The sequence below is a fragment of the Porcisia hertigi genome, chromosome 17 (assembly GCF_017918235.1).
Source record: "Porcisia hertigi strain C119 chromosome 17, whole genome shotgun sequence".
In the NCBI taxonomy this organism is placed as follows: Eukaryota; Euglenozoa; class Kinetoplastea; order Trypanosomatida; family Trypanosomatidae; genus Porcisia; species Porcisia hertigi.
In genome coordinates, this window is record NC_090576.1 from 373,536 (window position 1) to 397,606 (window position 24,071).

The following is a 24,071-nucleotide window of genomic DNA, read 5'->3' on the forward strand; positions in this document are numbered from 1 at the left end:
ATATATATATCTATGTATATATATGTATATATGTGTATATGTACGCACATCTAGATGAATCAGAGAGAAAGATGGAGACAAATATCAACGAAATTGAGAGTGAAGAAAGGTGGAAAAGGGGGGGGACAACGATTGACGACGTGCATCGGCCTGGCAGCGAAAAAACTCCTTGATGAATGCGGGACTTCACCCAATAAAAAATAAAAAATAAAAAATGTGTAACATTCAAAAAGACTGCCCCACCGCTGCTGCCACCACCAAAGGGGGTGCTAACCACTGTCGTGATGAGCCACTGGCTTCGTGGATGGATCGGGGGAGGGGGGGGCAGACAGCCACGGGAGAAAAGCGTGTCGGGGTGGTTTCGAGGAGGAGTTCAAAAACGACTAGGCGAAGGCAAGAAGTACTGGTACGAGGGCATACACACACAGAGAGAGAAAGAGAGGGGCTTACACGCGTGGCCTCAGTCATCACCACATTGTTGTCCTCCCATCAGCTAGTAGCCCTCACGCTCTTTACGAAGCTCCGCAGGAGCCATGCTGCGCTCCCGGATTGGCGGCGACACATCGCGCCGTGACTGTGATTCCGTCGTGGTGGCTACCGAGATCGGTGAGTATCCGCCCTCGCTCTCCTCTGGCTCGCTCCATCGCAGGCGCGTAATCGTGCCCGAGATGGGAGCACCTCTGTGCAGCGGTGTGCCAAAACTCTCCTCGCCACTCACCCGACTCGACACTAGAGGGGTGGCCGCAGGCGCAGTGGGAGTAGCGCGAAACACGGGCGAGCAAGGAGAAGCGGGCAGAGTGTGTGACTGGGGGAGGTACGCAGCAGTCGGGGATGATGAGACTCCAGCCTCTTCCTTTGCGGTTCCCCTGTCCTGCGATAAGGACGGACTGCCACATTCTTCCCATCGTGGCCGTGCCGCTCCGTTACCACGCTGTCCTGCAGAGCTGCTGCCTGAGGCCACTGGGAATCCTCTCGACCTGGCAAGCTGCCAACTAGGGGGCTTCCTCTCCCGCCCCTCTTTGCCCCCCTCCTCCGCCTCATCCTCCCCCTCCAGTTCCAGCTGCACTGGGTCGACGTGACCGCCGTGACGCTCCACATCCCGAGCGAACTGAGAAGTGGCGAGGAGGTACAGCTGATGCTGACGCATGCAAAGCGCGCTTGTGACCTCGGTGTCCGCGTCCTCCATCGCTGCTTGTGTCCGCTCAAGCGAATATGTGTCTACCTCAGGCTCGTCGTCACTCCCATTGGAACAGCACCTCGAGAGCGACGCGGCTAGTTGGTCATCCACCTCCACAACAAATCCCGATGCGTTCTTTGAATGCCCCAAGACGGTTGTGATATCATCGACAGATGGAACGTGAGGCGGGCCGCCGCCCATATCGTGTGGCTGAACGCACTCTCCGGTGAGCAACAGAGACGAAGAGAGGGGAGTGTCCAGCAGTTGTGGTGGTGAATGCATCGGGATCATAGATGGCGCCGTTGTGCGAATCGGTGAGGTCGGCGAAAAGGTGCAACGGGCGCGGTGGTGGGTCGAGGCAGACTTGCCCACATCGTTAAATGGGAGTTGCTCCTCGTCTGGGCGAGCCACTGACGGCGACACAGTCCTTTTGCGGCGCTGCTGCTGCTGCCACAGGCGCACCTCACTTTGCATCGCCACAGACGTCGGCTCGGCCGCCAGCGCATCGGCGAGGGAAAAAGCAAATGAATCGCTCTGCGGAGTCGCTCTCAGAGACGTCGGCAGTGGGGACACGCGTGGGCTCTCGACGCACTTGCGTTTGACGTCCCTCACCTCGATGTCGTCCATGCCGCTATCATCACCTTCACCGCCACACCCATGGTTGATGATGCTGTGAACCGGCGAGGTGGACGATGGCGATGACAACCTCGGGGAGGTGATAGGACTGGGGTATGGCATTCCGTGACGCACAAAGGACAGGCCTCCCTTCTCAGCGAGTGATACTGGAATCGGCGAGGATGCAGGACTGTAGTGCCCAGCCCTGCGCTGCTCAAGCGGGAAACCATCGATCGCCTGGTCCAGCTCACTTGTGCTCCAACCAGTTGGAGATGGACAGGTGCTGCCGTAGACCCCACCAGTATCCCCGCTAGTACCACCCTGCACCCACTCCAGCGGTGTTTGCACGACGCTAACCCCACCACCCCAGCGTCCGTCTGACAGCAAAGTACGCATGGACTCGCGAGATGGGCTCCCTGAGCGCCGACTTGCCAAGCCGTCGTTGTACCCCTCGGACGCGGATGGCCGTGGCGGCGGCAGAAAGGGAATGGACGCCGCTGCGGGGACATTTGCTCCTCGTTGAGCGTCTATGATGCTCCGCCACTCCCCCAGCTTTGCAAGCTCCCGTGCGGCCAAGGCAGGCGACGACGACAACGGAAGAGGGCCCGTGTTCATAGCGGAGCCGCTTGGTGCGGTGTGACGAGGACTCGGCAGCGGCGTGACAAAAGACGGCGAAGAAACCCGTGAGAGAGAGAGCTGATCTCCGCGGCTCTCGCCGCCGCCGTCACCCCCACCACCGCGTGTACCCGAGTCCTCTTGGCCTAGTAGCGTAGTGCCTGTTCTGTGGACCGTGGTGGAACACGTCGCGCGGCCCCTGACAACAAGACTGGAAGGACCTGAATCGTGCCAACTTCTGTGATCTGTAAAGAATGGAGACGCACTGCTGCCGAGCAGGGCAGCGGTGCCGTTGCTGCTGCCATGAGAACTGGGAACAGAGACGTCTGACGGGGTGATTGTGGTCGTCGTCGTCGGGTGAGAGCGGAGGTGACGCCACGACGGCGACCGCTGAGGACTCGTCGGCGTACAGACCCCCTCACGCACACCTAACTGCTGAACCGGAGCCTCGCTGATACTCAAGCTGACGCTCGCCCAGCGGCACCCACTGTTCGCAGCGCTGCTGCGGCTGCTACCAGACGGTTCAGTCCTCGATCCAGGCTCGGCGTGCCCCTCGCGCCCTTGACCGCTATCCCCGTCTGCATCACCCGTCCACGGATGCGACAGCTCCCATTGCCCCTCTCGCGGCACTAGCGACGAGGCAAATGAGGAGGCGAGGCTGTCTCTCCGTGAGGTGGACGCGCTGCGAGGTTGCTTCGACGGACTGCACCCGGCAGAGCGTACCCAATCCCGTAGCGTTGCCACAGAGCCCGCTACAGCGCCTCCACCGCCACTTGCAGAAACGCCGGAGTGCAGTGATCCGCGACGCGGCGTCCATCGCCGCCCGGGGCGCTGTGGCGGCGAATGATCAGGGAGAGCAGCATCGGCAAGTTGAGCCGGGGAGAGTGAAGAAGCAGGCCGCTCAGGTGACGTGACGAGCTGGCCAGTCACTCCAACTACGCTCTGCAGGGAGAACTCAGCTAGTCTGCTGGCGCTGGCAGGTAAAACGCCATCGCTGCCACCGACACCACCAAAAGAAGCGACTGGTGTCGCAAGTCTCGTGTCTGGATGCAGATGCATCTCGAGTGTTGGGCGATTCTCTCAACACAGTCGCGCGCCACGTCCCTCTACCACTGCGATGCTTTTCAGTGAGAACTGTTGAGTGTAGTCGAAGCGGGTGTGTCACAGTGCACAACGACTGCGTTGACGTTGACGTGTATCGCCCCTCCCCCCCCCCGTCAGGCGAGAACGAGAAAAAAAGGGGAGACGAAGACCTCGGCTGCCTGACCGGTAGATTTGGGACGTGGCAGACGGGAGACACACAAGGGCACGTGCGGCCCTGGAGGCTATCGACTTTCAGCCTGTGGAAAAGAAAAGTCGCAAATGAACTGAGAGAAAACAGGCGCGGGCACACACACAGACAGACAGACGTGTGGGGTAGTGAAGGAAGAAAGGAAGGAGGGGAGTTACAACCACATAGAGGGGGGGGGGAGAGGGGAAGGAGGGAGGGAGGGAGGGAGGGGGGGGAGGCCCACAGAGAAGAAGGGGGGCCCGTTTGTGCGTGTCCGCGTTTGCACCCCGAGCAGCCCCAAGGTGATCTCACTCGTTCCACTCAATTCCCACTTCCGCTCCCCCCCACCCACCCTTCCGCTCTTCTTTTTGTGTGAATGTGGGGTGTGGGGTGTGGATGTGTGTGTGTGTGTGAGTGGGGGGGGGTTCTTTATATAGATATATCGCGGCGACGTCGTCGCAACTTTTTCGCTGGTGAACAGACGGCGACACTGTGGCATTGAAAGGAAGAGATGCATTTATATGAGGGGAGGGGGAAGGGAGAGAAAGGGGGGAACCATAACAATTGAGTGAGTGTTTTAGAGGAAACACAATACATCAAAAACGGGAAGGAGGGGCAAAACCACGTCCACGCCCTACAAAGGTGTACCTTAGAGTGGGAGAAGTGGTGCATGGACGTGATGATGGGACAGGCCTCACCCCATTCGCTTCGTAAGACCAGAGAGAAGCAAACTATGTTGTTGAACAAACGTGTCAAGAGAGGGGGGAAAAAGAGAGAGACTCACAGAGAGCCACGTGAGGCAGCAGTGGAGTCAAAACCAATACGAGGATGGGGGGAAAGTGATACCCCCTCTCTTGTCCCCCTCACCTCACCTCCTCCCCCCCCCCACCCCCCCACCACCCACACACACACACACACACTTCCGTACACACGCGCACGCGCACGTGCGTTCCAATTCTCTGCTTTTTTTTGGTCGAAACTGATGAGTACACATTTCACTACACATGATCACGAACATACATGTACACATGAATATACACGCACCTCACGATCAACAGTGCTCGTGAGTATACAGAGCAAGAGAGCCCATAAAAAAAGACTGAGGAAAACCGAAGACTACATCGGATCACCTGTCAAGTGTGAGTCCCTAGCATCCTGGGTCCCCCCCACACACAGAACAATGAGCGTCCGTCTCTCTGTGTGCATCGCCGTGTGAGAGAGAGAAGCCGACAGAGACAGGCCCACATCCCTCTCCGCATATATGAACACTCACAACGCAGCCGAGAGAGACAGTGGGGGAAAAAAAGAGTCATCTTCTCCTTCCATGCCAATTGGCACACGAGCGTCTGCTACAGGAGCCACATCAGTATTTGAAATAAAAAGAGAACATACCGGCGTACGCATCCCTGGGCGGGGGGAGGGGGACCACACCCCTCTCTTCCCACCCCCCTACCCATCCTCCTCCACCGTACACCAACACATATGCATATGTACGCAAACAGACACACATGTAGACTTTGTTGATGCCTTGTCGTCTATGTGTGTGTGTGTGTGGTGGAAAACTGCCCAAACTATAAAAAAGGGGGAGACAAAAAAAAAAGAGGGAGAAGACACACAGTGTGGAGGCATAACCCCCATTTTGAAAAATGTTGTTTCTTTGCTCCTTTCATTCCCTTTTCCCCCAAAGAAAACGAAGTTATTCCACATACACACACACACACACACATGCACATGCACATATACACACAGGCGAAGCCCCTTATCCCCCCCCCCTTATCCCCCCCCCGCCCTTCTCCAGCTCAGCAAGTGTAGATTTTACCCTTTGAGCTTGACGCTACCACGGGAAAAAAAACGCGCACAAAAAGAGAGGAGAGAGAGAAAACAAAACAAAAGTGTAACAGGAAGAAAACACCAACCGTTGCGCAAGGGCCCACACACCCACAAAATCTCTCTTGAAACTCCACAGATAAACACACAGAAGCAAGACAAAACAAAAAAATATATAATTTTTTTTCAAAGCACACATCTACACGAATATATACATCTATACTTTTATGTAGACAGCCCGGGGGGGGGGGGAAGACCATGGACAAAATCTGCTTGGGACTTTATCGCCTCACTACCGAGATTCGCAGCATGGGCAGCGGCAGTGTGCATTATACACCACAACAAACAAACGCACATAGGTTACACACTCTGAATCCCAAAACACGTAAAGAAACATGCTGTCCCCTTCTGGGCAACTATCCCGCCTCAAATGCCAAGGACCAGAAACCGTGTGCTCTCGCCCCGTGCCTCGCCCCGTGCCTCCCCTCCCCCTTAATGCACCTGCTCCATTATGCAAGACGCACCGAAAGAGTCACACGACCACATGTACGCGCTTCCGTGGAGGGGAAGCAAGCATGATGTCAGGCGGTGGATCATCAGACGTGCACCATGTCATGGCGAGGGCCTCAGGTGTAAACGACGAGGACGGCTCCACTGCCGGCAGTGGCGACAGCACGGGCGTCATCCCATCGCCGACGCTGGCGCCGCCACCGCTGCTAGCGCCGGTCGAACAGTGCTGATGGGAACCGTTCGGCGAGAGGTGCACTTGTATAGGCGAGGAAAAGGATATCAGATGAGGAGACGCAGACGAGCGGAGCTCTTCGACAATGAGCGGTGTGCCGCCATCGCTTTGGACGCCGCTGCCGTGGACAGCATCTACCAAGGAATCGCTACCGTTGGTAGTGATCACGGTGTTGGCCTCGATGGGCTTCATCCAAGGCGCTGCCGGGGATCCATTGAGCATGAGCGAACGCATACCAGGGACCAACACAGGCGCAGCGGGAGGTGAGTTGCCACCGTTTATGCATTCCGCATTGCAGGTGGAGGAGGAGTGAAGCGCGATAAAGTCCCTCCGAAACGCGGGTTCGACCCTGATGGACGAAGGCCTCGAGATCCGCCCGTCGCCACCGCTGGCTGAGTCGCCACTGGACCGTGTGCAAGAGATAAAGTCGGCGTTCGTCCCGGAGCTGTAACGAGCACCGCCACCGTTGGCGGACAACAAGTGCACAGCGGATTGGTGCGTATTCATCATACCGCCATCTTTCACAGCTGTCGCGCTGTACGTCGTTCCTACGGTGCCCCCGGACTTGCGCAGGATTGACTTGACGTGTGTGGTGGGCTGACGTATCTGCTGAACGACTTCCCAGTTCGTCGGGGTTGGAAGGCTCGTGGAGATCCCGTCGTTGCCGCGCCCACACACCAAGAAGCCACCGCCGTCGGCACTGCTCATGCTGTTCAAAGGCCAGCTGTTGTTGCTCCTGGTATAGCGGTGCGCACTCATGTTACTGAAGTCCGAAGGTGAAGTGCGTGGCGGAGTGTAAATCGAAGCTCCCACAGATCCCGGCACTGTGGGCACGACATAAACGCTCTCGCTGTGTCCTTGAGTGGCACAGGCGCGTATGCTGGCGTAGTTGGGCATATGCAAGCGCGGAGTGCGTACCCCACCCCCCGCGCCCCCACGATCACCGTTGCTGGCATGCAGCTCATTGCAAAAATCGAAGTGCTGCGGCAGGGATACGTCGCCGGGCGCGTCGCCGCCGCCAGGAGTGGTGAAATCCGCTGGTGGCGTTACGGACGGTGCAGAAACACATGAGGAATTCGAACGCTGCGTGGTGGTGGTGGAAGGAGATACAAAGGTAAAGCCGTGAGAGAACTCCAATGGCATCTGTGCAGCAGTACGCTGGATCTGCTGCTCTGCAGTGAGGGGTTGCGAGGTAGAGGGAGAAGGGAGCTGTAATGTCACAGAACCTACCGATCGCTGCCTTGTCGACTGTGTTGCAAGGAGCTCCCTGTTCGTGCTGCTAGACCCTCCGCCTCTCGCTCCATCGGAAAGTAAGGCGTCAGCGTTGCTTCCGGGTATGGGGCGCGACCAAAGAGGTATTTGGGGTGAAATATGAACTGGCGCTGACGAGACGAGAACCTTTTGTGGCCTCGTGCTTGACATGGGATCGGGTGAGGGGCGCTCCGGTGACGGGAGGGCCGGACAGCAGCTATGCTCCACGGAACTAGCGTTGCCGGAGATGGAGCCTGTGCATCCCCGATTCGGATCGCAATGTGTTCCAGCGGTGCGTGTACCTGGGGGGCATGTAACTGACGCTGGAAGCCGCAATGGCGACGTTTCTTGCACTACATCTGAAAAGACGGGCCGTTGTTCCGGCGCCGGCCTGGTGTCGGCTGTGTGCGGGAGAGCTGTTCCCGTCGTGCTGATACCACCGAGTGTCTGTACAAGGACAGGCTGGACCCCGTTGATGCTATCGCCCTGATGCAGCTCACTTGATGATGTCGCGTGGGGCTTGTTGGGACGGTGTGGCGAAGTTGCTCTGGGCTGGTCAGCCGAATCGAGCGGACCCTTCACAGGACCTATTGAGCGCAGCATCGGAAGTGGAAAAGTATCAGGATGAACGACAGCGGTTGTGCTGTTCGTGGAAGCGAACGGGTGTGCGTGCTCCAGGGGTGGTGGGCCCCGAATGTCTTCACCATTGAAGTCATATGGCTCGTCTGAAGGTCCGATCTTTCCCGCAGACGTACCCTCCCCTAAGCCCACTCTCGAGGGCATACACTGAGTCAGTTGTGGTGACGCATGTGCGCTAGGCCGGGAGACCCCCGTAGTAGCCGCCGGTGGCGGGGGAGAAACACCACCGGCCGTGGGGGGGGACTTCGCTACCCACGCGCAGTAGCGATGGAGCGACTCCCGTGGTTGGCGATTCAGGCATATAGTCGTCGCGACGATGCCGGTCACGAGGCTGTGCCGACAGTGCCGTAACACCACTGCCACCAACGTCCTCATTGGCGACACGAAAGGGAGACGCGGCGAAGTCGATGGAGGCGCGGTTTCCCCCCTCACGCGGTTTATGTACAGCGTTCTCTTGCGTGCCGGTCTCGGCCGCCTTGGCCTCATGAGGCTTGGCCGACCTCGCCTTCGAGCCTTTGCACCCCATGGAGTGCAAACAGGGGAACGATGTACGTGACCTATGCTTTTTTTTCTGTGTGTGTGTGTGTGTGTGGGGGGGCGGCGCAATGCCTTAGACCTAGGAGGACTGTACCAAAAAAAGGATATGCACAGAAGCCACAGGGTAATGCTGACAAGCTAAAGCGCACGTAGCACCGGGGGAGAGAATGGAGGGGAGGGGAGGGAGGGAGGGAGGGAGGGAGGGAGGGAGGGCGGAGAGAGGCAAACAGAACTGAATTCAATCAAGAAGCCCACCCCCCTTCCCCCTTCCCCTACCCCCTTCCACTTCCCCAAAAAGGCTCCTCCCTCTCTTTTTCTTCTTTTCGTAGAGCGTCGGTAGTGTACTCGTGCGTGTACCGAGTGTTACGCTTCTGGCTCTTCCCTTTTTTTTCTTTCTACTGCTGACACCGTCTCTGCTCTTGCGCAGCCACGCTCTTTTTTGTTGTTTTTGTGGTTGTTGTTGTTTTGCGAAGGTTTTTTTTTCATGTGACTAAAGTGTGTCAACATGACTTATTTTGTAAAGGGGGCAGAAAGACACACCGACAACACACAAGCACACACAAAAAAAAGGGAAGAACCCCCCGTATGGCCAGCAGAAGGTGATCTATGTCGCTCTGTGCACAGACATCGACACCTAGAGCACACATAGATGCATGTCGGCGTATACACATCGCCAATAGGAGGGGGGAAAGGCAATGAGGAGGAACGAGAGAAGGCGAAGAGACGCAAGAGGGGTAAGCGCCACTACCAAGTTTTATAAATAACAACGATCCGAAGAGATGTGCTACAGGGTATCTGCAGCCTCCACCCCCTCCCCCTTCACCCCAAAACCGTCGTTGTCCTTTCAAAGAAATTGTCTCTCATGGTCGACACGCTCTTCAGCTTGGCCTACCGGCTCTTGTCTCCTCAGAGGTACGGCGAGGTGGAGCGATTTAGGGAGTGAATCAGCTGCTCTGTTGCCTGCCCTGAGGTGCGCAGGGCCTGAAGAGAATCGTAGGCGGCTACTGCGGAGTGGGACGGCGAAGGCTCTGTCTTGATGGCAGCAGCTGACGAGACCGGACTCCTTGAATCGATTCGATCGCCGAGGGTGTTGACGGACAGGTTGCCCTCTTCCTTCTTCCCATGGCGGGAGCGCCGTGTCTTGGTGTCACTGCCAACAGCAGAAAACAACGCAGCCGCCCCTGACCGCGACACCGCTGCAGCCAAGCGCACCCTTGCAGCCTCGTAGCGTATTTGCAGTTTTTCATGGCGCTTTGCCAGATCCATCATCTCGTTCTGGTGACGATCCCGCATCGCAGACGCCGCAGTTTTGTAGATGTCGATCTCCCTCTCGTAGTAGTCGCGTTGTGTGCTGAGCTCATTTTCGGCACTCAGAGCGCGTGCCTGCCACATTGCTGCCTCGTCAAGCTGTTCCTGCAGCGACGTGAGTTCGCCGGTGGCAATCCGGAGACGCTCCTCCATGGCATGCATGCACCCCTCAGACACACCAACAGACGCGCGCAGTCGCGCCACTTCTGCCTCCAGCTGGTCGATGCAGAGCTCTGCACCCTGCTTATCCCTGCACGAAGCCGCCAACAGCTCCCGTGAGCTCGCCAAGTCGCCCTCGAGGCGTGTCCGACACATCTGTACCTCCGCCTGCCAAGCATTATGCTCATCCTGCAGTGCCGTGTGTGTGGCGCGCAGCGCATGCAGCTCAGCCCGGAGACTTTCGATTGTGCGCTGCAGCTGCCCTGTCTCCTCTCGCAGCTGAACCACCTCGTGCGATGCGGCCGCCGACGATGCTGAGGCGGACGTGGTCGCCCCACCGGCGAGAATCTCTTGCAGGGTACATCGAAGAGCACCTACCTTTGCCATAGCCTCGTCGCGTGCAGCCATCAGCGCCGCACGACAGTTTGCCTCCAGCTCCACGAGGCGTGCCTGACTCAGCTCCTGTTGCCTTTTGGCCTGTTGCAGCACGTCTTCGAGGGTGTCCTTCAGCTCCGCGCACAGTGCTCTAGACTGCCTCACCTCTGACTCCAGTTGTTGTGATGACAACTCCCACTGCGCCGCACTGTGTCGCGACAGATCATGCTCCTGGGCGAGTCGCAGGCGCTGTTGTTCGCACCGGTTCGTATGGATTTCCTTCATCGCCTCCACGTATTCAACGCGGGCCTGCAAGGCATGGTTCTCCTCTCCAAGCCGTTGAAGCTCCTTGAGCATCCGCATCTCCTCCTGCAGAGCCTCGGCGGGTGTGCGTGGAAGCTGGTAGAGATACTGGAGACCCCATGACGAAGACGCGGTCGCTGTTGCGGTGGAGCCTGCGGAGAGCGTCATACCTGTTGTCAAGCTGGTGGCGGCATTGATGGGAAACCCCGCCGCAGCGGCCACCCCAGAAGACGACGGTGGCGGCATGTTCGCTGCCTCACTCGCAGCAGCCACCCCATCACCCCCCCTCTCTGCATTGCGACGGCTACCACGGCCGCTGTGACCACTCACAGGCTGCACAAGTCCCGGCATAAAACTGTCGCCAACCAGCATTGCGTGCATGGCCGCAGCTGGCGAGGACGACGTCGTCCTGCTGGACGTGGACGACACCTCCGTCACGCCGCGAGCGTAAGAGGGGCTAAAATCGCCCTCTCTGGCGATGCGGTCGCCTACATCTCCCTCACGACCGACACCGACCCGCGGTTTCCGCGGAGGCCGCTCCGACCTCCCAGAGCCGCGTCCGTCGTCGTCACTGCTGCTTACGACGCCCGCAGCAGCTGCTCCTACAGAGCGCGACGTCACAGCTTCACTGCTCGTGTAAAGCGAAGGGGTAATGAGGGAAGACATGTGCGGCCCCTCGTCGTGATCAGCACGACCGCGTGGAGGCCGTCGTGTGTGACCGTCCTCCTCCTGAGGCGATGGACTCGTATGGCTACCATCGCCATCGGGGAGACCTGTAGAGGTGATATTGCCAGCATCACTGGCAGATGAGCTCTGAGGTAGATTTGCATGCGGTGAATGCGCACCGGCGGTGCCGGCAGCAACGGTAGGCAAGATGGAGACTGTGGGCGCACACTGCCCAGAGATGGGTGGCGACAACGAAAGCAGTAGCGCCGCGGCCGCCGCCCTGCCGTCGCCGCCCTGGCGCTCGTTATCCTGTTGAGCTTGAGGAAGAGGCGGCGGCGACGACGCAGACGACAGAAACGTGTACGGTGACGTCGCCTCCTCCGGTGCCGTCTCAGCGCCGGCGGCCATCGCGGTGCTGAGGGGAGTGGATGAGATCTTCGAGTCCGGACCATCAAGTGACTGCGGAGAGGCCAAAGAACCAGTGGCGATGGTCGTTGTGGAGGTGGTGGTGGGTGCTAGAGGTGGCCAAGAGGAGATTAGAGACGGGGTGTCAGATGGCATCGCAGCAGCAGCAGCGGATTCCACGGCTTGGAGAGCTCCACGCACACGTTCTCGTTTTCCAGTTGCGCCGCCGCGCGCTGGCATGGGGTGGGCATGGGGCCGGTGTTTCTTGGCGATATAAACTTGCAGTCGCTGATTCTCCACCATGATCTTCTCCATCTGTACGTGCAGCAGCGCACGCTCCTCCACCCACTGCGCCTCCCGCTCCTTCGCCTTACCACACGCCTCGACGCCGTCCTGGTAGACCTGCTGCAGCTTCCGCACTTCACTACGCTCCCGCGCGTAGGCGGCGCACTCCTCCCGTGCCTTGGCCAGCTCGTTTTTCAAATACAGCACCTCACGCGTGTAGCGCGAGACTACGTCCTGGCAAGCCGCGCGCAGCTGCAGCACCTCTGACGGAGACGCCCATTCACTGCCGTGGCGCTCGCACGTCTCCGGCGGCAGCGGGGTGGCTGAGAAATTAGACGACGTCTCATCGTTGACGCTATTCGTAGAGGCGTACGTGGAAGTGGGCTCTGCAGCGGTAGCCTCCAGTCTTTGCCGCGTTTTCTGAGAAGCCGGTAATGCATTGTGCCGCTGGGTGCGATGGTGGTCGTGCTGCTGCTGCTGCTGCTCCCGTTGCTGATGTTGCTGCCGCATAGGATGGAAGCGGTTCCACTCCGACACGCCGTCATTACTCCCCTCTACCTTGGCCTGACGCATCGTTTGGGCAGCTGTCTGTACATCGGTCGACCAGCGATGCTCCTGCCTCTGTGGATGGCGTTGACAAGAAGAAAAGTACGCGGTGCTGTGGCCCGGTAATGAGGACGACGATCGAGGAGGTGTTTGTGGAAGCGATGCGGGCGAATGGCTCGTGACGCTGTCCAGCAAGTGTGCCATGGCCCTGCCGTACTCGGGCGTCGATGTGAAGACGGAGGCAGGGGGAGTAAAAGTCGCCGTGTCTATAGTCGATCCAAAAGTGCCGCCACCAGAGACGCCATGGCGAGCTGCCCCGCCCCTGTGGTGCAGCGGAGTGCGTGTGGAGGCAATAGGAGCAGCAGGAGTACTATCCAAGTGGCTCACGCCAGGACTCCTAGCAGCCGCACCGCTGTCACCCCTGGCAGGTGTGGCACTGCTTTCCGGTCCGCTTGAGTAGCTTGGTGACAAGGAGCTGTTCTCTGACGACGCCACACGCGGAGAGGGGCGGCGCTGCTTCTCCACCGTGAAGTGTGGTGTCTGTCGGTCATTCATTAGCTATGCGGGCACCTGTTCACGAGTCTATCTATGCATGAGTGTATGTAGGTGTCTCCGTGTGCGCGTGTCGCCCCAGACGTGGGTCAAGGATGTCTCGCCGGACTCCGTTCGTAAGTGAAACAGTCTATAGAGTTTGTATGTGTGTTTGTGTGTAAATTGGTGTGTGTCTCTTATGCGTGCGCGCGGTGATGGCCCGAACCACATGAGCTGGTCAACTACTACCACACCCCCTCCTGCTGCTCCTGACTTATCTTCGTGTCCTCCTCGACCCTCCGGTACAGCAGAGTGGGTGAGTGGGAGGGAGGGGGGACAAATACAGAGAAAGGAAGTCCGAGACAGCGAAGCGAGAATGAACGACACAGAGGAGAAGGCGAGATCGTGATCGGGAGGCGACAGAATAGGTGAGTGCAAGTGCAAGCCCGATTGTCGAAGGAGGGGGGGAAGAGAAGAGCAAGGGTATGAGCTGAACCGCCTCTGCCTCCCCTTTTTTCTTCCTCTTGTCAAATGAGCGTGTGGGTGATTAGAGAGACAGCAACATCAGCTGCAACACTCGTGATGGTGGCGATGTGATTGTACCCCACACCCCCAACCAAAGCCGCACACAACAGAAAAGACCAAGGCGAAGCAAATAGAGTGTGGGTGTGTGGTTGTGGGTTTGAGAGAGAAAGAGACACAGAAACGGATGCATGATTGAGAACTGATTTAACGTGTGTCGTTATTTATAGCACAGCGGCAGCGGCGGCAGTGGGTGACCACTTCTATCAAGGTTTGCGGCTGAGGTATAGCAAATGTTTTTTTTTTTTTTTGGGGGGGGGGGTGTCTGCGCTGCATCACAGTGCCCCTATTCTCGGATCCTGTATGTCCACTTGTTTGACTCTTTCAATGGCTTAAGGCGACCGCTATCGTGTGGAGCCACACAGCGAGAAACAACATCGTCCACGACATCGCGCATGTACACAGATTTGCCTAAAGTTTGTGTATGATGATATCCACACCTGCAACGGTGATGCTGAGTTGGCCTCTCGAGTATCCGTTTTGTGTTTGACTGCGCGTTACTCTATGATAGACATCGTATAACAAAAAAAAAAGCAAAGCAATGAGGAAACAATCATCAGACGCACGCAGAGGGTGGGGGAGGGGAGAAGGACACACAATGAGCCGAACATCCCTCTGCTATCTCCACGGCGTCCCCCCTTCCCCGTCCCTCATCTGACAAACCTGAACACTTTTTCATGCCCTCACCCACTCTGATTCGCTCCCATTGCCTTGCACGAGTATTTGTGTACGCCTTCATATGTATGTTTGTGTGTGTGTGTGTGCACATGCGCGTGCTGCGATCTATGACGATGTATATATTTTAGCTTGACCTCGGAATAACCGGCCTGATCATCAGGGGGAAAGCCGCGCCCATCACCGGCGCCACACGCTCCGCCCCCCCCCCCCTCCCCCCCCCCCCACCCACTCTCCGTGTCTTCACTCGCTGCGTTAAAAGTCTGCGAACGTCGCCGGCATCTTGACGGCATTTGTGGAGCCGTCCTGATACACGTAACGAACGCAAGCGTTCATCGTGGGGTGATGAGGAGTCTTCGGACGAGGCAACGAGCCCTGACCAGCGTCCTCAGATGACGGTGGTGCCCGGGAGGACAAGGCTGACGTAGCAGTGCTGGTAGTACGTGCTCTGCCACGGTCACCACGCGCGGCTCTGCCAGTCGATGATGTCGCGGTGAGTCCGGTATCCGTGCTTAGTATCGGCCGACCGAAGAAGTCGCGCCGCACAGTTGTGGCAGTGGTGGTAGGCGATGACTCGGCCGTGAGCGCGTCTGTCCGTGACCGCTTATCAGCGGGTGCGTCCACCTCCACGGTCGCATGCCTGACAGGGAACATGTCACGTGGCACTGCCGCGTCGCCTTTGTGGACGAGAGTCGACGAGACTGCCGCGGCCGAGGAGTCGCTGTCGGCGCGCTGCCGCTTCAGACCTCGCTCGAGCGCACTCGTTGAAGAATCGAGCACAGGCTGCTGCTCCATTCCCAACTGCTGCGACTGACGCTTCAGGCGCTCCATCGACTGCATGACGCGGTACTGAGAAATCTCGCCTGAAAGAATCTGCCGCACCTCATTCCGCATCGGCATCATCACGGATGCCAACGGCAGCGCTCTCGATAGCACACTAGTACTACTACTACTGCTGCTGCTGCCGCCACCACCACCACCACCACCCCTGGAGCTGGTTCCCGAGGCCGGAAAGCCGTGGCCGCTCCCTCCAATGCGCGACGAACGCGAAAAGAAAGAGCCGCGGTAACCACCGCCGCCCCTTCCAACAAGCGCGTGCTCCATCGGACGCACCACGCCTATCACGAGTTTGTCCAGCTCCGGGGTCAGACGCCACGGCGCCTCATCCCCAACATTCAGCGCGGCCAACAAGCCTGTTGAGCTGAGAGGCGCTTCAGCCGCAGCAACGGTGTCGGCAGCGGGCGACGGGGTGTACTGCCGGTCCCGCTGGTAGTCCAGCCCATACTCAACGTGGCGCACCACAGATGTCTGCAACAGTCGCTGATCCGTTGGCGGCAGTCGACTGAAAGAAGAGATGGCGTGTGCGGGCAGACGCAGCGACCGGTCAAACAAGCATCGAATGAGCATTGGTGCCACATCCGTGCTCGCCATCTCATCACCGCTGAGGAACGTGGCGATGTGTGGCCGACACCCTTCACGGAATCGCTGAAAAATATGCTGCGCCTCCGACTGCAAACGTCGCAGCGTCGCCTGCTCGCGTGGGAACTCAATGCGGCCCCCTCCGCGAGCCGCAGTGCTGCAATGAACAAAACACGTCAGCGCCGTGACCTGATACAGGCGCTCCGCCGTCCCCATCATCCCTGGCTGCCGAAAGGCGGCAGCAACCGTCACGTCTTGGTTCGAGAAACTGTCAGCCGTGGCGCTGGTGCGAGAAAAACCGTAGTCGGTGTAGGGACGGTCGAGATAGCTTTCCTGGAGGCCATCCACTAGACCGCTGTTGTCGGGGCAGCGAGACAGTTTCTGAGCCGTGTAGAGGTAGCCTGGATCGACACGAAAACCCCTGGCTATTGGCTGGGCCGCTGCGCGCGCCAATGCGACCTCCTCCTCTCTCCCCGTCACCGCCTGTGTGACGACGGATCCCCCGCCTCCCGGAACACCGATCCCCTTCCCCTGCCCAACCGGCCGACGCGTAGAGACAATGCTGCGAGTGTGCTGGGCCGCGGCTGCCTCAACAAAAGCATCGTAGTCGATTCCGCACTCCTGCTTCAGTAGCTGGACCGCCTTGTTACGGTCGGGCCGGGTGAACAGAAGCTGCCAGCAATCGCGCAGTGCGGCGCGGGTGTCCTTACCCTGCATGCGCCGAATGAGCTCTGTAATGGCGTGCCGCGACGCCACGGGGGCGGCAGGGACCGCAGCAGCAGAGGAAGACTCGCCTGCGCCTGCCTCGAGTCGCTGCTGGTGGTGCACAAAGCTGCTGATAAACTGCATTCCATTTAGGCAGCTCCGCACATCACCACCGCTGGATGTGATGAGCTCTGACAGGACCATCGAGTCAAACATGGTTGCGCCCTCGCGCCGCGCGATCTCCTCCAGCCGTGTGAGCAACCGCTGCGGACGAATGGGGGGCATGTGGTAGACGTGAGAGCAACGCTGCCGAAGCGGCCGCAGGGATGGCACGTACAAGTCGTTGCACAGACAAAACACAGGTCGGTGTAGTGACTGCTGGACGAGGTACGCGGCCACGCTGCTGCTCGCGATGCCATCCATCTCGTCAATGACAAGGCACTTGGGACGCAGCAGGTGGTGTACGAGGGAAAAAGAACTTTTCGGCGACGATGCCGCTGAGGTCATTGCGGTCACTGAGGCGGCACCGCTGCCGCCCTTCTTCTCGTCAAAAGCCTCACCGTGAGCGGGTGCAGAAACTGTCGTCCCAGCAAAGTCCGGGGAGGCGGTGGACCGACGAAGGCGGCCCCCGGGAGCCGGCCCAGCCGCGGACACAGCCGTCCTAATAAGCGCCTCCAGCCGCGATGCTGTCCGTTCAACACTCGCGTTTACCTCAATCACTTCGTAGCCGCAATGTGCGGCGAGAACGTGGACGAGTGTCGTCTTTCCTACTCCGGGCGGTCCGGTGAGGACAGCGATGCGCTCCGCTGGTGGCGAGGCTGTGGGTATGGAGCCCGCAGCTGCAGTCGGTGCCCCCTTGGCTGCAGATGGCGTGTCATCAGGGAACACATAAGCGTCCCACGATTTGAGCCACTGCAACAGCTGAAGATTGATGGTCTCATCACTGAGCACCTCGCGGAACAGCTTTGGACTGTACTTGGTGACCCAGAGCTCTCCATCAGAGAAGTTGACAGGTGATGGCCGGGGGCGCGCAGCAGCACCTGCGGCAGTGGCGCGGCACTGACGCGCCGGTCCGACGAGCCGGCGTCGCTCCTTTTCCTCGTCATCTATCACCTCATCGACAGCGCTGGGCGCCTCCCTCTCACTACAGCTCCGGTTTACTAATACTCGCTGTGCATCTCGCCCCCCCTCCTCGTGCTCCACCCGCTGCTGCCGCTGCCGCTTCTCCTTCATTTCCTCGGCGTAGATTTCCCGGAGCATCGATCGAACGTTAACACCGTCGCGGAAGAACCCCGTTGGGTCGTTGGCCCGACGTTCTCCATACGGCATCGCCGCCCTCGACATATCATCCTCGTCTTCATCACTCAGCTGCAAGACCACGCCGCTGCAACTCAACGGCGCGGTCCCCTTACCTTCGCCTAGATTGTCAAGGACATCCTCAGCATCTGTAGCCCCAACGCCCACCACCGCCACCTCATGCGAGCTTGGGTGATCTGGGGGTTGTGGGATTTTCCGCTCACCTGAGCTCTGCCCAAGGGGCGCAGCACGAGCATGAGCACCAGAGGTGGTCACCCAGCACACTTGTCCATTGTCGCCACGAAGCAGAAAGCTGGAAGCGCCGAGAGGAGGAAACTCGAGCACGCCCCGCAGTGCCGTCGAAGACAGAGCCGGGGAGGGCATATCCACAGGGGCTGCCAGTGCAGTAGCACGCGGCACGTTAGAGTTTGACATGGAAATAGTGGGAGTAGTAACGCCATCTACTACCGGTGCAAGCGGGTCCAAGTGGCCAACGGCTGGCATGACAGCAGCGTCGTTCGCAAAGGGAACGGACTGCAGAAGATCCTCGTCGCTGAATTCATTATACTCGTCATCACCAGCACCGCAATTGTGATGCCCACATCCCCCTGCGCCCGTCTGCTGCTGCTGCTGCTTGTCGTACGCGCGTGTGCCACAATCGATGGTACCCCCGACCTCAGGTGTCACAGAAGACGCATGAGAGAAAGAGAGAGAAGCTTGAACGTCACTATGCGTGGTTGCTGTTTTTGCTTGCTGTCGCTGTTGCTCCTCCTCCCTCACGGCCTCCTGCCAGGCTTCCTCGAAGTCCATCACTTTACAAAACACCCTTTTCCTTCTGGCCTCTCTTCACACGGCGAATACAGAAAGATGTGAGCAACGGTGCGTAGAATGGATGTAAGCGAACATATATAAATATATATATATATATATATATATGCACATACACGCGCGGGTTGGTGTGTATGCTAGTATACGATTGTCTGTACTCGGGCTTGCCGGCGCACGTGGTGTGCCTGGTCGATGAGGAGGAGGAGGAGGGCGGATCCACCAATGATGCGCTGACCCCACACCCTCACCCCCAAAAAACACTCAAACGAACACTTTTTTCTTCCGATTCCCGTCCCTCTCCCCCTTTCTCCCCCCCCCCTTTTTTGGTCTCTGGAGACTGAGATGTCCCGTGGTGCCATACAAGGGACGGTGGAACACCCCTCGATAAACACGCGCCCGTGTAGCAATGACAGCGGCAACAAAGCCCCACTCAGCGACCAAAAAGTGTGTAGAGGAGGGAAGGGGGGAGAGGGGGGAAGGGGGGAGGGAGCTTCACTTGAGAGAGGGAGAGAAAGCGACTAGACGGTCAGACGAAAAAATGGGGAGCCTGACAACGAGTGTGTGTGTGTGTGTGTGCACACGTGCTTGTGACGTCGAGAGAGAGAGAAACAAACAGAAGAACATATATATAAATATATAAATATATATTTTGAGCATAGAGAGACCTCAGCAAACATCCCCCTTCGTGGTGCATTTTAAACGAACGCTAAAGATGGGCGTGCGACAGAGAGACGCCCATGAGACCACACGCCGCCAAAAAAGGGCACCTGCACCTGCACTCAGCCTCCTCCTCCTCCTCCTCCTCCTTGCAAGCGGACATCACTACATCGCCACCCTCACCACACTATGAGTGAAGCGCGGATAGAAAGGGTGAGTGTGTATCAGGAGACGCAAGAGGCGAGCAACACTGCTAGCTGCCACGCAAGTGGTGAAGAAAAAAAAAAAACAGAGACCATAAACACGATCACCACCCTACGGCCATCACGTTGTGTGAAGATGTGCACGTGCGTGCATATAAAAGCCTATTACACTCATCGAAATGAGCACCAGTGCGCGAGAGGCGTTGTGTGCCCTTTGATGACATCATCTTTGCTTTCGAAATTGATGAAGACGTTATGCGCGTTATTTTTTTTGCTTCATTAAAGGGCAGAGAACAGAAAAGAACAAAAAAAAAGCGAGAGACAGAGAGAGAGAGAGAGACAAACCCAGACAGAAAGAAACGAACGCCTCTGGCATTTGTCGGAAAGATGGCGGAGAGAAAGTAAAGGAGGTGAGATCACAAGCGCAGAGAGATAGCGAGACACAGACGCGCGTGCGCACAAAAAAATATATATACAGAGAACAAATATACATGTATCCTCTGTATGTGCCCCCCTCCCCTCCCCCCTCTCACCGCTTACTCCCCCTCTCTTCCCCTCCTCCAACCAGTCCTCTACTAAGCCACTCCATGTGAAACGTCTCAGAGAGGCGCGCGTATGTACGTCGAGATGTTACGTGGAGCACCCGGTCATTGCAAGACAGCAGGCGGTGGTCTTCAATGGCAGCTTCCTGTGTGACAAAAAAATTGATTCTTTAGAACAGCATGCTCAGATGCAGAAGGGGGGTGGAGGAGCGTGAGGTGCAGTCAGAGAGAGTCGTGTGCGCTAATCCATTCTCCCAGAGCACGCTTTTACTCCCTACCTGCGCATTCCCTCCATCCATCTCAGCCCTCATCGACGCTGTCTGCGAATACTCCCCCGCCCCACCTGACGCGTCCGACCGTCTCTCCCTCCCTCCCTCCCTCCCTCCTCTCCCTCCCCCGCAGTGGATCTTCTTTTGCTAGTATCCCCTTGCCCTTTAACTTTCCTTCGACTTGCCTAGTGCTCAAATGCCCATCCTGATCGCTACACTGCCGGGGATGCGCACAGTGCCGCTGCTCACCGTGATAACGTTGTCATGGATCTTGGTGCCGTTCATGTGCTGGATACACTGCTGCACCGACTCTGGGTTGTCGAAGCAGATCATAACCATCACATCAAAACGGTTCACATCGAGGATGCGGCCGAAGGGAGAAAACCTTTCCATGAGATATTTGTTGGTGGTGCCGAATGGCACGTTGTCCACGAAGGCTACGTTCGCCTCGAAGGATGGCAAGCGCGGGGGAAGCTGGCTCGGCTGCGGAAGAAGCTGGCTCGGCTGCGGAAGAAGCTGACTCGGCTGCGGAAGAAACTGGTTCAGCTGCGGCTGGGGGAGAATCTGTGGCTCGTGGACACCCTGCAGCTGCTGCTGAGTGCAGCTTCGACCACGTATGCCCACGCGGCTGCCTCCAGCTCCGCGACCACTCTCGTTATGGTTGCCGCGGTTCTCACCACGCTTCTCGGGACGACCTCCACGGCCCCCACGGCCCCCACGGCCGCCACGACCGCCACGACCACCGCGACCTCTATGCACCGCATTCGCGTCCCCCTCCTCTGGTACACCGTTGCCCTGCTTACTCGGATGTGCCTCGCGCCGCTTCTGGTCCCCATACGACTCAAAGCTCAAGAACTCTGCAGCAAGGTTTTTCTTTTCGCTACCGGTGTTCCCCTTTTTCTGTGAACGCCTACCGCGACCCCTGCTGGTCACCGTCTTCTTCTGCTCCACAGAGGCCGACAGAGACGTAGCCGCCTCGACGACACCAGAAATAGCAGCGAGCTTTGCCTTTGCCGCCTTAGCCGCCTCCTCGTCGCGGAAGGTGACGAACACAGTTGTGATGTCTCTTTTGTTGTTTTTCTTCTCACGGAAGGAGCCGACCGCTTCCACCTCAGGCCATTCCCGCAGTGTCGCCTCTACAGCCGAAAACTGTGCGGTGTGGCACGACGTCTGTACAAGTCGGCCGTCCATCCCGGAGAGCGCTCTTCTTTTGTTGTATGTGTGTGTGTGTGTGTGTGTGTGTGTGTGTTTGTTTGTTTGTTTGGGGGAGGAGGGAGCCGAGGGAATGGTGCGTGTGTGTGCACGCGTGAGCCACGAAGGGTTTACACTGCCCGACACTCGCGGACAAAGAGAACACCGTGCGGAGAGGGCCAGCCGACCAGAAATGAAGAGAGGAGTTTGACGAGAGGGGGGGGGGCAGAGGAGGAGTAGAAGTTTGTGCGTATTTGTGGGTATCCATCTTGGTAATGCAGTGAGAGTCGCCCACTCACACACCCACTCTTGCAGTTATCCCACACGGGTCTGTGTTGAGCCAGCAAAGGTTCGGCTGCGTACTGTCGCAGAGAAGACCGTGAGAGACAGCAAGTCAGTGCAATTTGCTGAAGAGGGGGAAATGAAAATGCGCAGAAACGGATGCCTCCCCCCAGCCACTCTCCCCCACCCCCACCCCCGTCCGTGGGCCATCGGACGCCTCCGCACCCCTTTTTTTGTAGGCTACAGTGGATCCCCCCACTCCCTCCACTACTGTTCCCGCCGTCGAGACGAGATGTAATTCCTTTGTGTTGTCACAAGCGTACCCATGAATTACTTCATCTTACTCATCGCCGTTTTGTGAGGAAGAAAGACGTGCTTATTTTTGAGCGAGACACCGCTGCAAGACGGACGCGACACAGTGGCTGGTTACCGTGTCCTCACAGGAAAGGGGGGGAGAGAGCGGGATGCTCAGCACGTGCGCTATACAGGCTCTTTCAGGACACCTCCCCTCCCCTCCCCTCCCCTCCCCCCATCCCCTCAAAAAAAAAAAATCCAAGATCAAACAATAAAATCCTCCAGCGTTCTCAAGCACACAGTCCGTGCGCATGAATAGAACCTACTTCTCCAGCGGCATGGGGCGATCATCACCGAGGTGTCGCCAAATCACGCGCAGCTCCTCAAGCTCAGGCACGAAGTCAGTACTCCAGCGATCTTCGGCGATGAGCCCCTCCCGATAGTAAGCTATAATACGCTCGTAAACACTGAAAGCGGCATCAAGTTCCTCGACAGAAGGAGTGCCTTCCTCCGCCTGCACTCGCAGGGCGGCGCTCATGGCGCAAAGACCGTCGAAGAGGTGCGAGACAACGAGCTCCGTCTGCAGAGCGCCCTTCTCCTCTTGCGGAAGGGAGTCGTAGGCCTCCTGCGCAGACCTCAGTTTTTCTTTAGCGACTGCCTCAGCCTGGCTCCGACACTGTACCCCAGTGGCGTGCAGTGACTGCAACACAGCCTCACCGGACGACTGGGCGCGACGCTGCGCAAGGAGTGTAGATGCCCCTACCTGAGCTTCAGTAGCGGACATACCATCCGCATCGATGCGGATGCCAACGCGTCGCAGAAAGGTGGCGGGCACCCCGGACGTGGCAGGACCTGCCGCAACGATATCAGCGATACGAGGGATGTCAAATTGCTGAAGGGCTGCCAGGTAAGGGTCGCTGGGGTCATCCAGCAGTTTTTGCAACGAGCTCTGTGCCCGACGCGACACCGTGAGGGGTGCAGCGTGCACGCCAAAGAGTGATGCTGCCGGTCCATTGAGCATGATGGGACATGATGAGCAGACTCGTCGTGAAAGGCCAACACCACCTACGGTGCTGGCGCGACGACGCAGAGGGTTCGAAGCCATCGGCACTAGCGCACACCGGGGTGCACCTGTAAATAGGCGAAGAGACATCACTAGAGCAAAAAAAAAGCAGGGGATAACAGATTGAGCGCTGCTCTTTCAGATCGGAAACGCAAGCACACAAGTATATGACTACCGTAGGTGTGTGTGTGTGGAGTCAAGGGAAGATCGACTCAGCTGTGCGGAGGCGCCGATAAAAAAAAGGGGAGGGAAGTGAGAGAAGAATGCAGGTGCAACCAGTACACACATACATGCACGCATGTGTGTGTGGATGTGTGTGTGGATGTACGTACAGATACCGCACCCCCAACTGAAGTCTTTTTTTCTCGTCTTTCGGTTTATTGGCGCACATCACACACACACACACACACACCTTGGGTGGTCCGAGCTCAGATTGCTCCGGTTGATGAGGTACACTTTTTCCTACTTGAAGAAAGAGAGAAGTGAGGTGGGAGAAGATGAAAGAAGGGAGATAAAGAAGCCGTGATGTCTCCACCACTCTCTACTAATACGAGAGTGCGCACAGGGGACGTGCCCCTCTATTATGAACAGACGGGGGGGTATCGGGAGTGAGAAAAAGAGCTTCCACACGGAACCACAAAAAGAAGGGTGGGAGGGGGGCGGAGAGGCGACCCACCCTGACGACGAGAAAACGCAGGGAAGCGACATACTCAAGAACAGCTTTGCAAGAGATAGAGGTGAAGAGATGAAGATGGATAGAGACGGCAGCAAACGACAGAGAGAGAGACTACGAGGCAACGATCGCATGTTGCTC

At 57.9% G+C, this 24,071-nt stretch overlaps 5 protein-coding genes across 5 annotated transcripts; all 5 read right to left on the bottom strand.

Annotated features, from left to right (window-relative positions):
* Positions 1 to 493: 493 nt before the first annotated feature.
* On the bottom strand, positions 494 to 3,466 carry JKF63_05437 (uncharacterized protein; the record flags this gene model as incomplete). Its single annotated transcript, XM_067901396.1, has 2 exons — positions 494 to 985; positions 1,016 to 3,466. The coding sequence occupies 2 exons, from the start codon at positions 3,464 to 3,466 to the stop codon at positions 494 to 496; spliced, it is 2,943 nt and encodes a 980-aa protein (XP_067758071.1).
* A 6,113-nt stretch (positions 3,467 to 9,579) lies between these two features.
* Positions 9,580 to 13,275, bottom strand: JKF63_05438 (uncharacterized protein; the record flags this gene model as incomplete). Its single annotated transcript, XM_067901397.1, has 1 exon — positions 9,580 to 13,275. The coding sequence occupies one exon, from the start codon at positions 13,273 to 13,275 to the stop codon at positions 9,580 to 9,582; it is 3,696 nt and encodes a 1,231-aa protein (XP_067758072.1).
* A 1,488-nt stretch (positions 13,276 to 14,763) lies between these two features.
* Positions 14,764 to 18,738, bottom strand: JKF63_05439 (uncharacterized protein; the record flags this gene model as incomplete). Its single annotated transcript, XM_067901398.1, has 1 exon — positions 14,764 to 18,738. The coding sequence occupies one exon, from the start codon at positions 18,736 to 18,738 to the stop codon at positions 14,764 to 14,766; it is 3,975 nt and encodes a 1,324-aa protein (XP_067758073.1).
* A 1,881-nt stretch (positions 18,739 to 20,619) lies between these two features.
* Positions 20,620 to 21,618, bottom strand: JKF63_05440 (uncharacterized protein; the record flags this gene model as incomplete). Its single annotated transcript, XM_067901399.1, has 1 exon — positions 20,620 to 21,618. One exon carries the CDS (start codon positions 21,616 to 21,618, stop codon positions 20,620 to 20,622), a length of 999 nt encoding a protein of 332 aa, XP_067758074.1.
* Positions 21,619 to 22,516: 898 nt separating this feature from the next.
* On the bottom strand, positions 22,517 to 23,347 carry JKF63_05441 (uncharacterized protein; the record flags this gene model as incomplete). The annotated part of the gene is made up of 1 exon (XM_067901400.1): positions 22,517 to 23,347. One exon carries the CDS (start codon positions 23,345 to 23,347, stop codon positions 22,517 to 22,519), a length of 831 nt encoding a protein of 276 aa, XP_067758075.1.
* Positions 23,348 to 24,071: the final 724 nt, after the last annotated feature.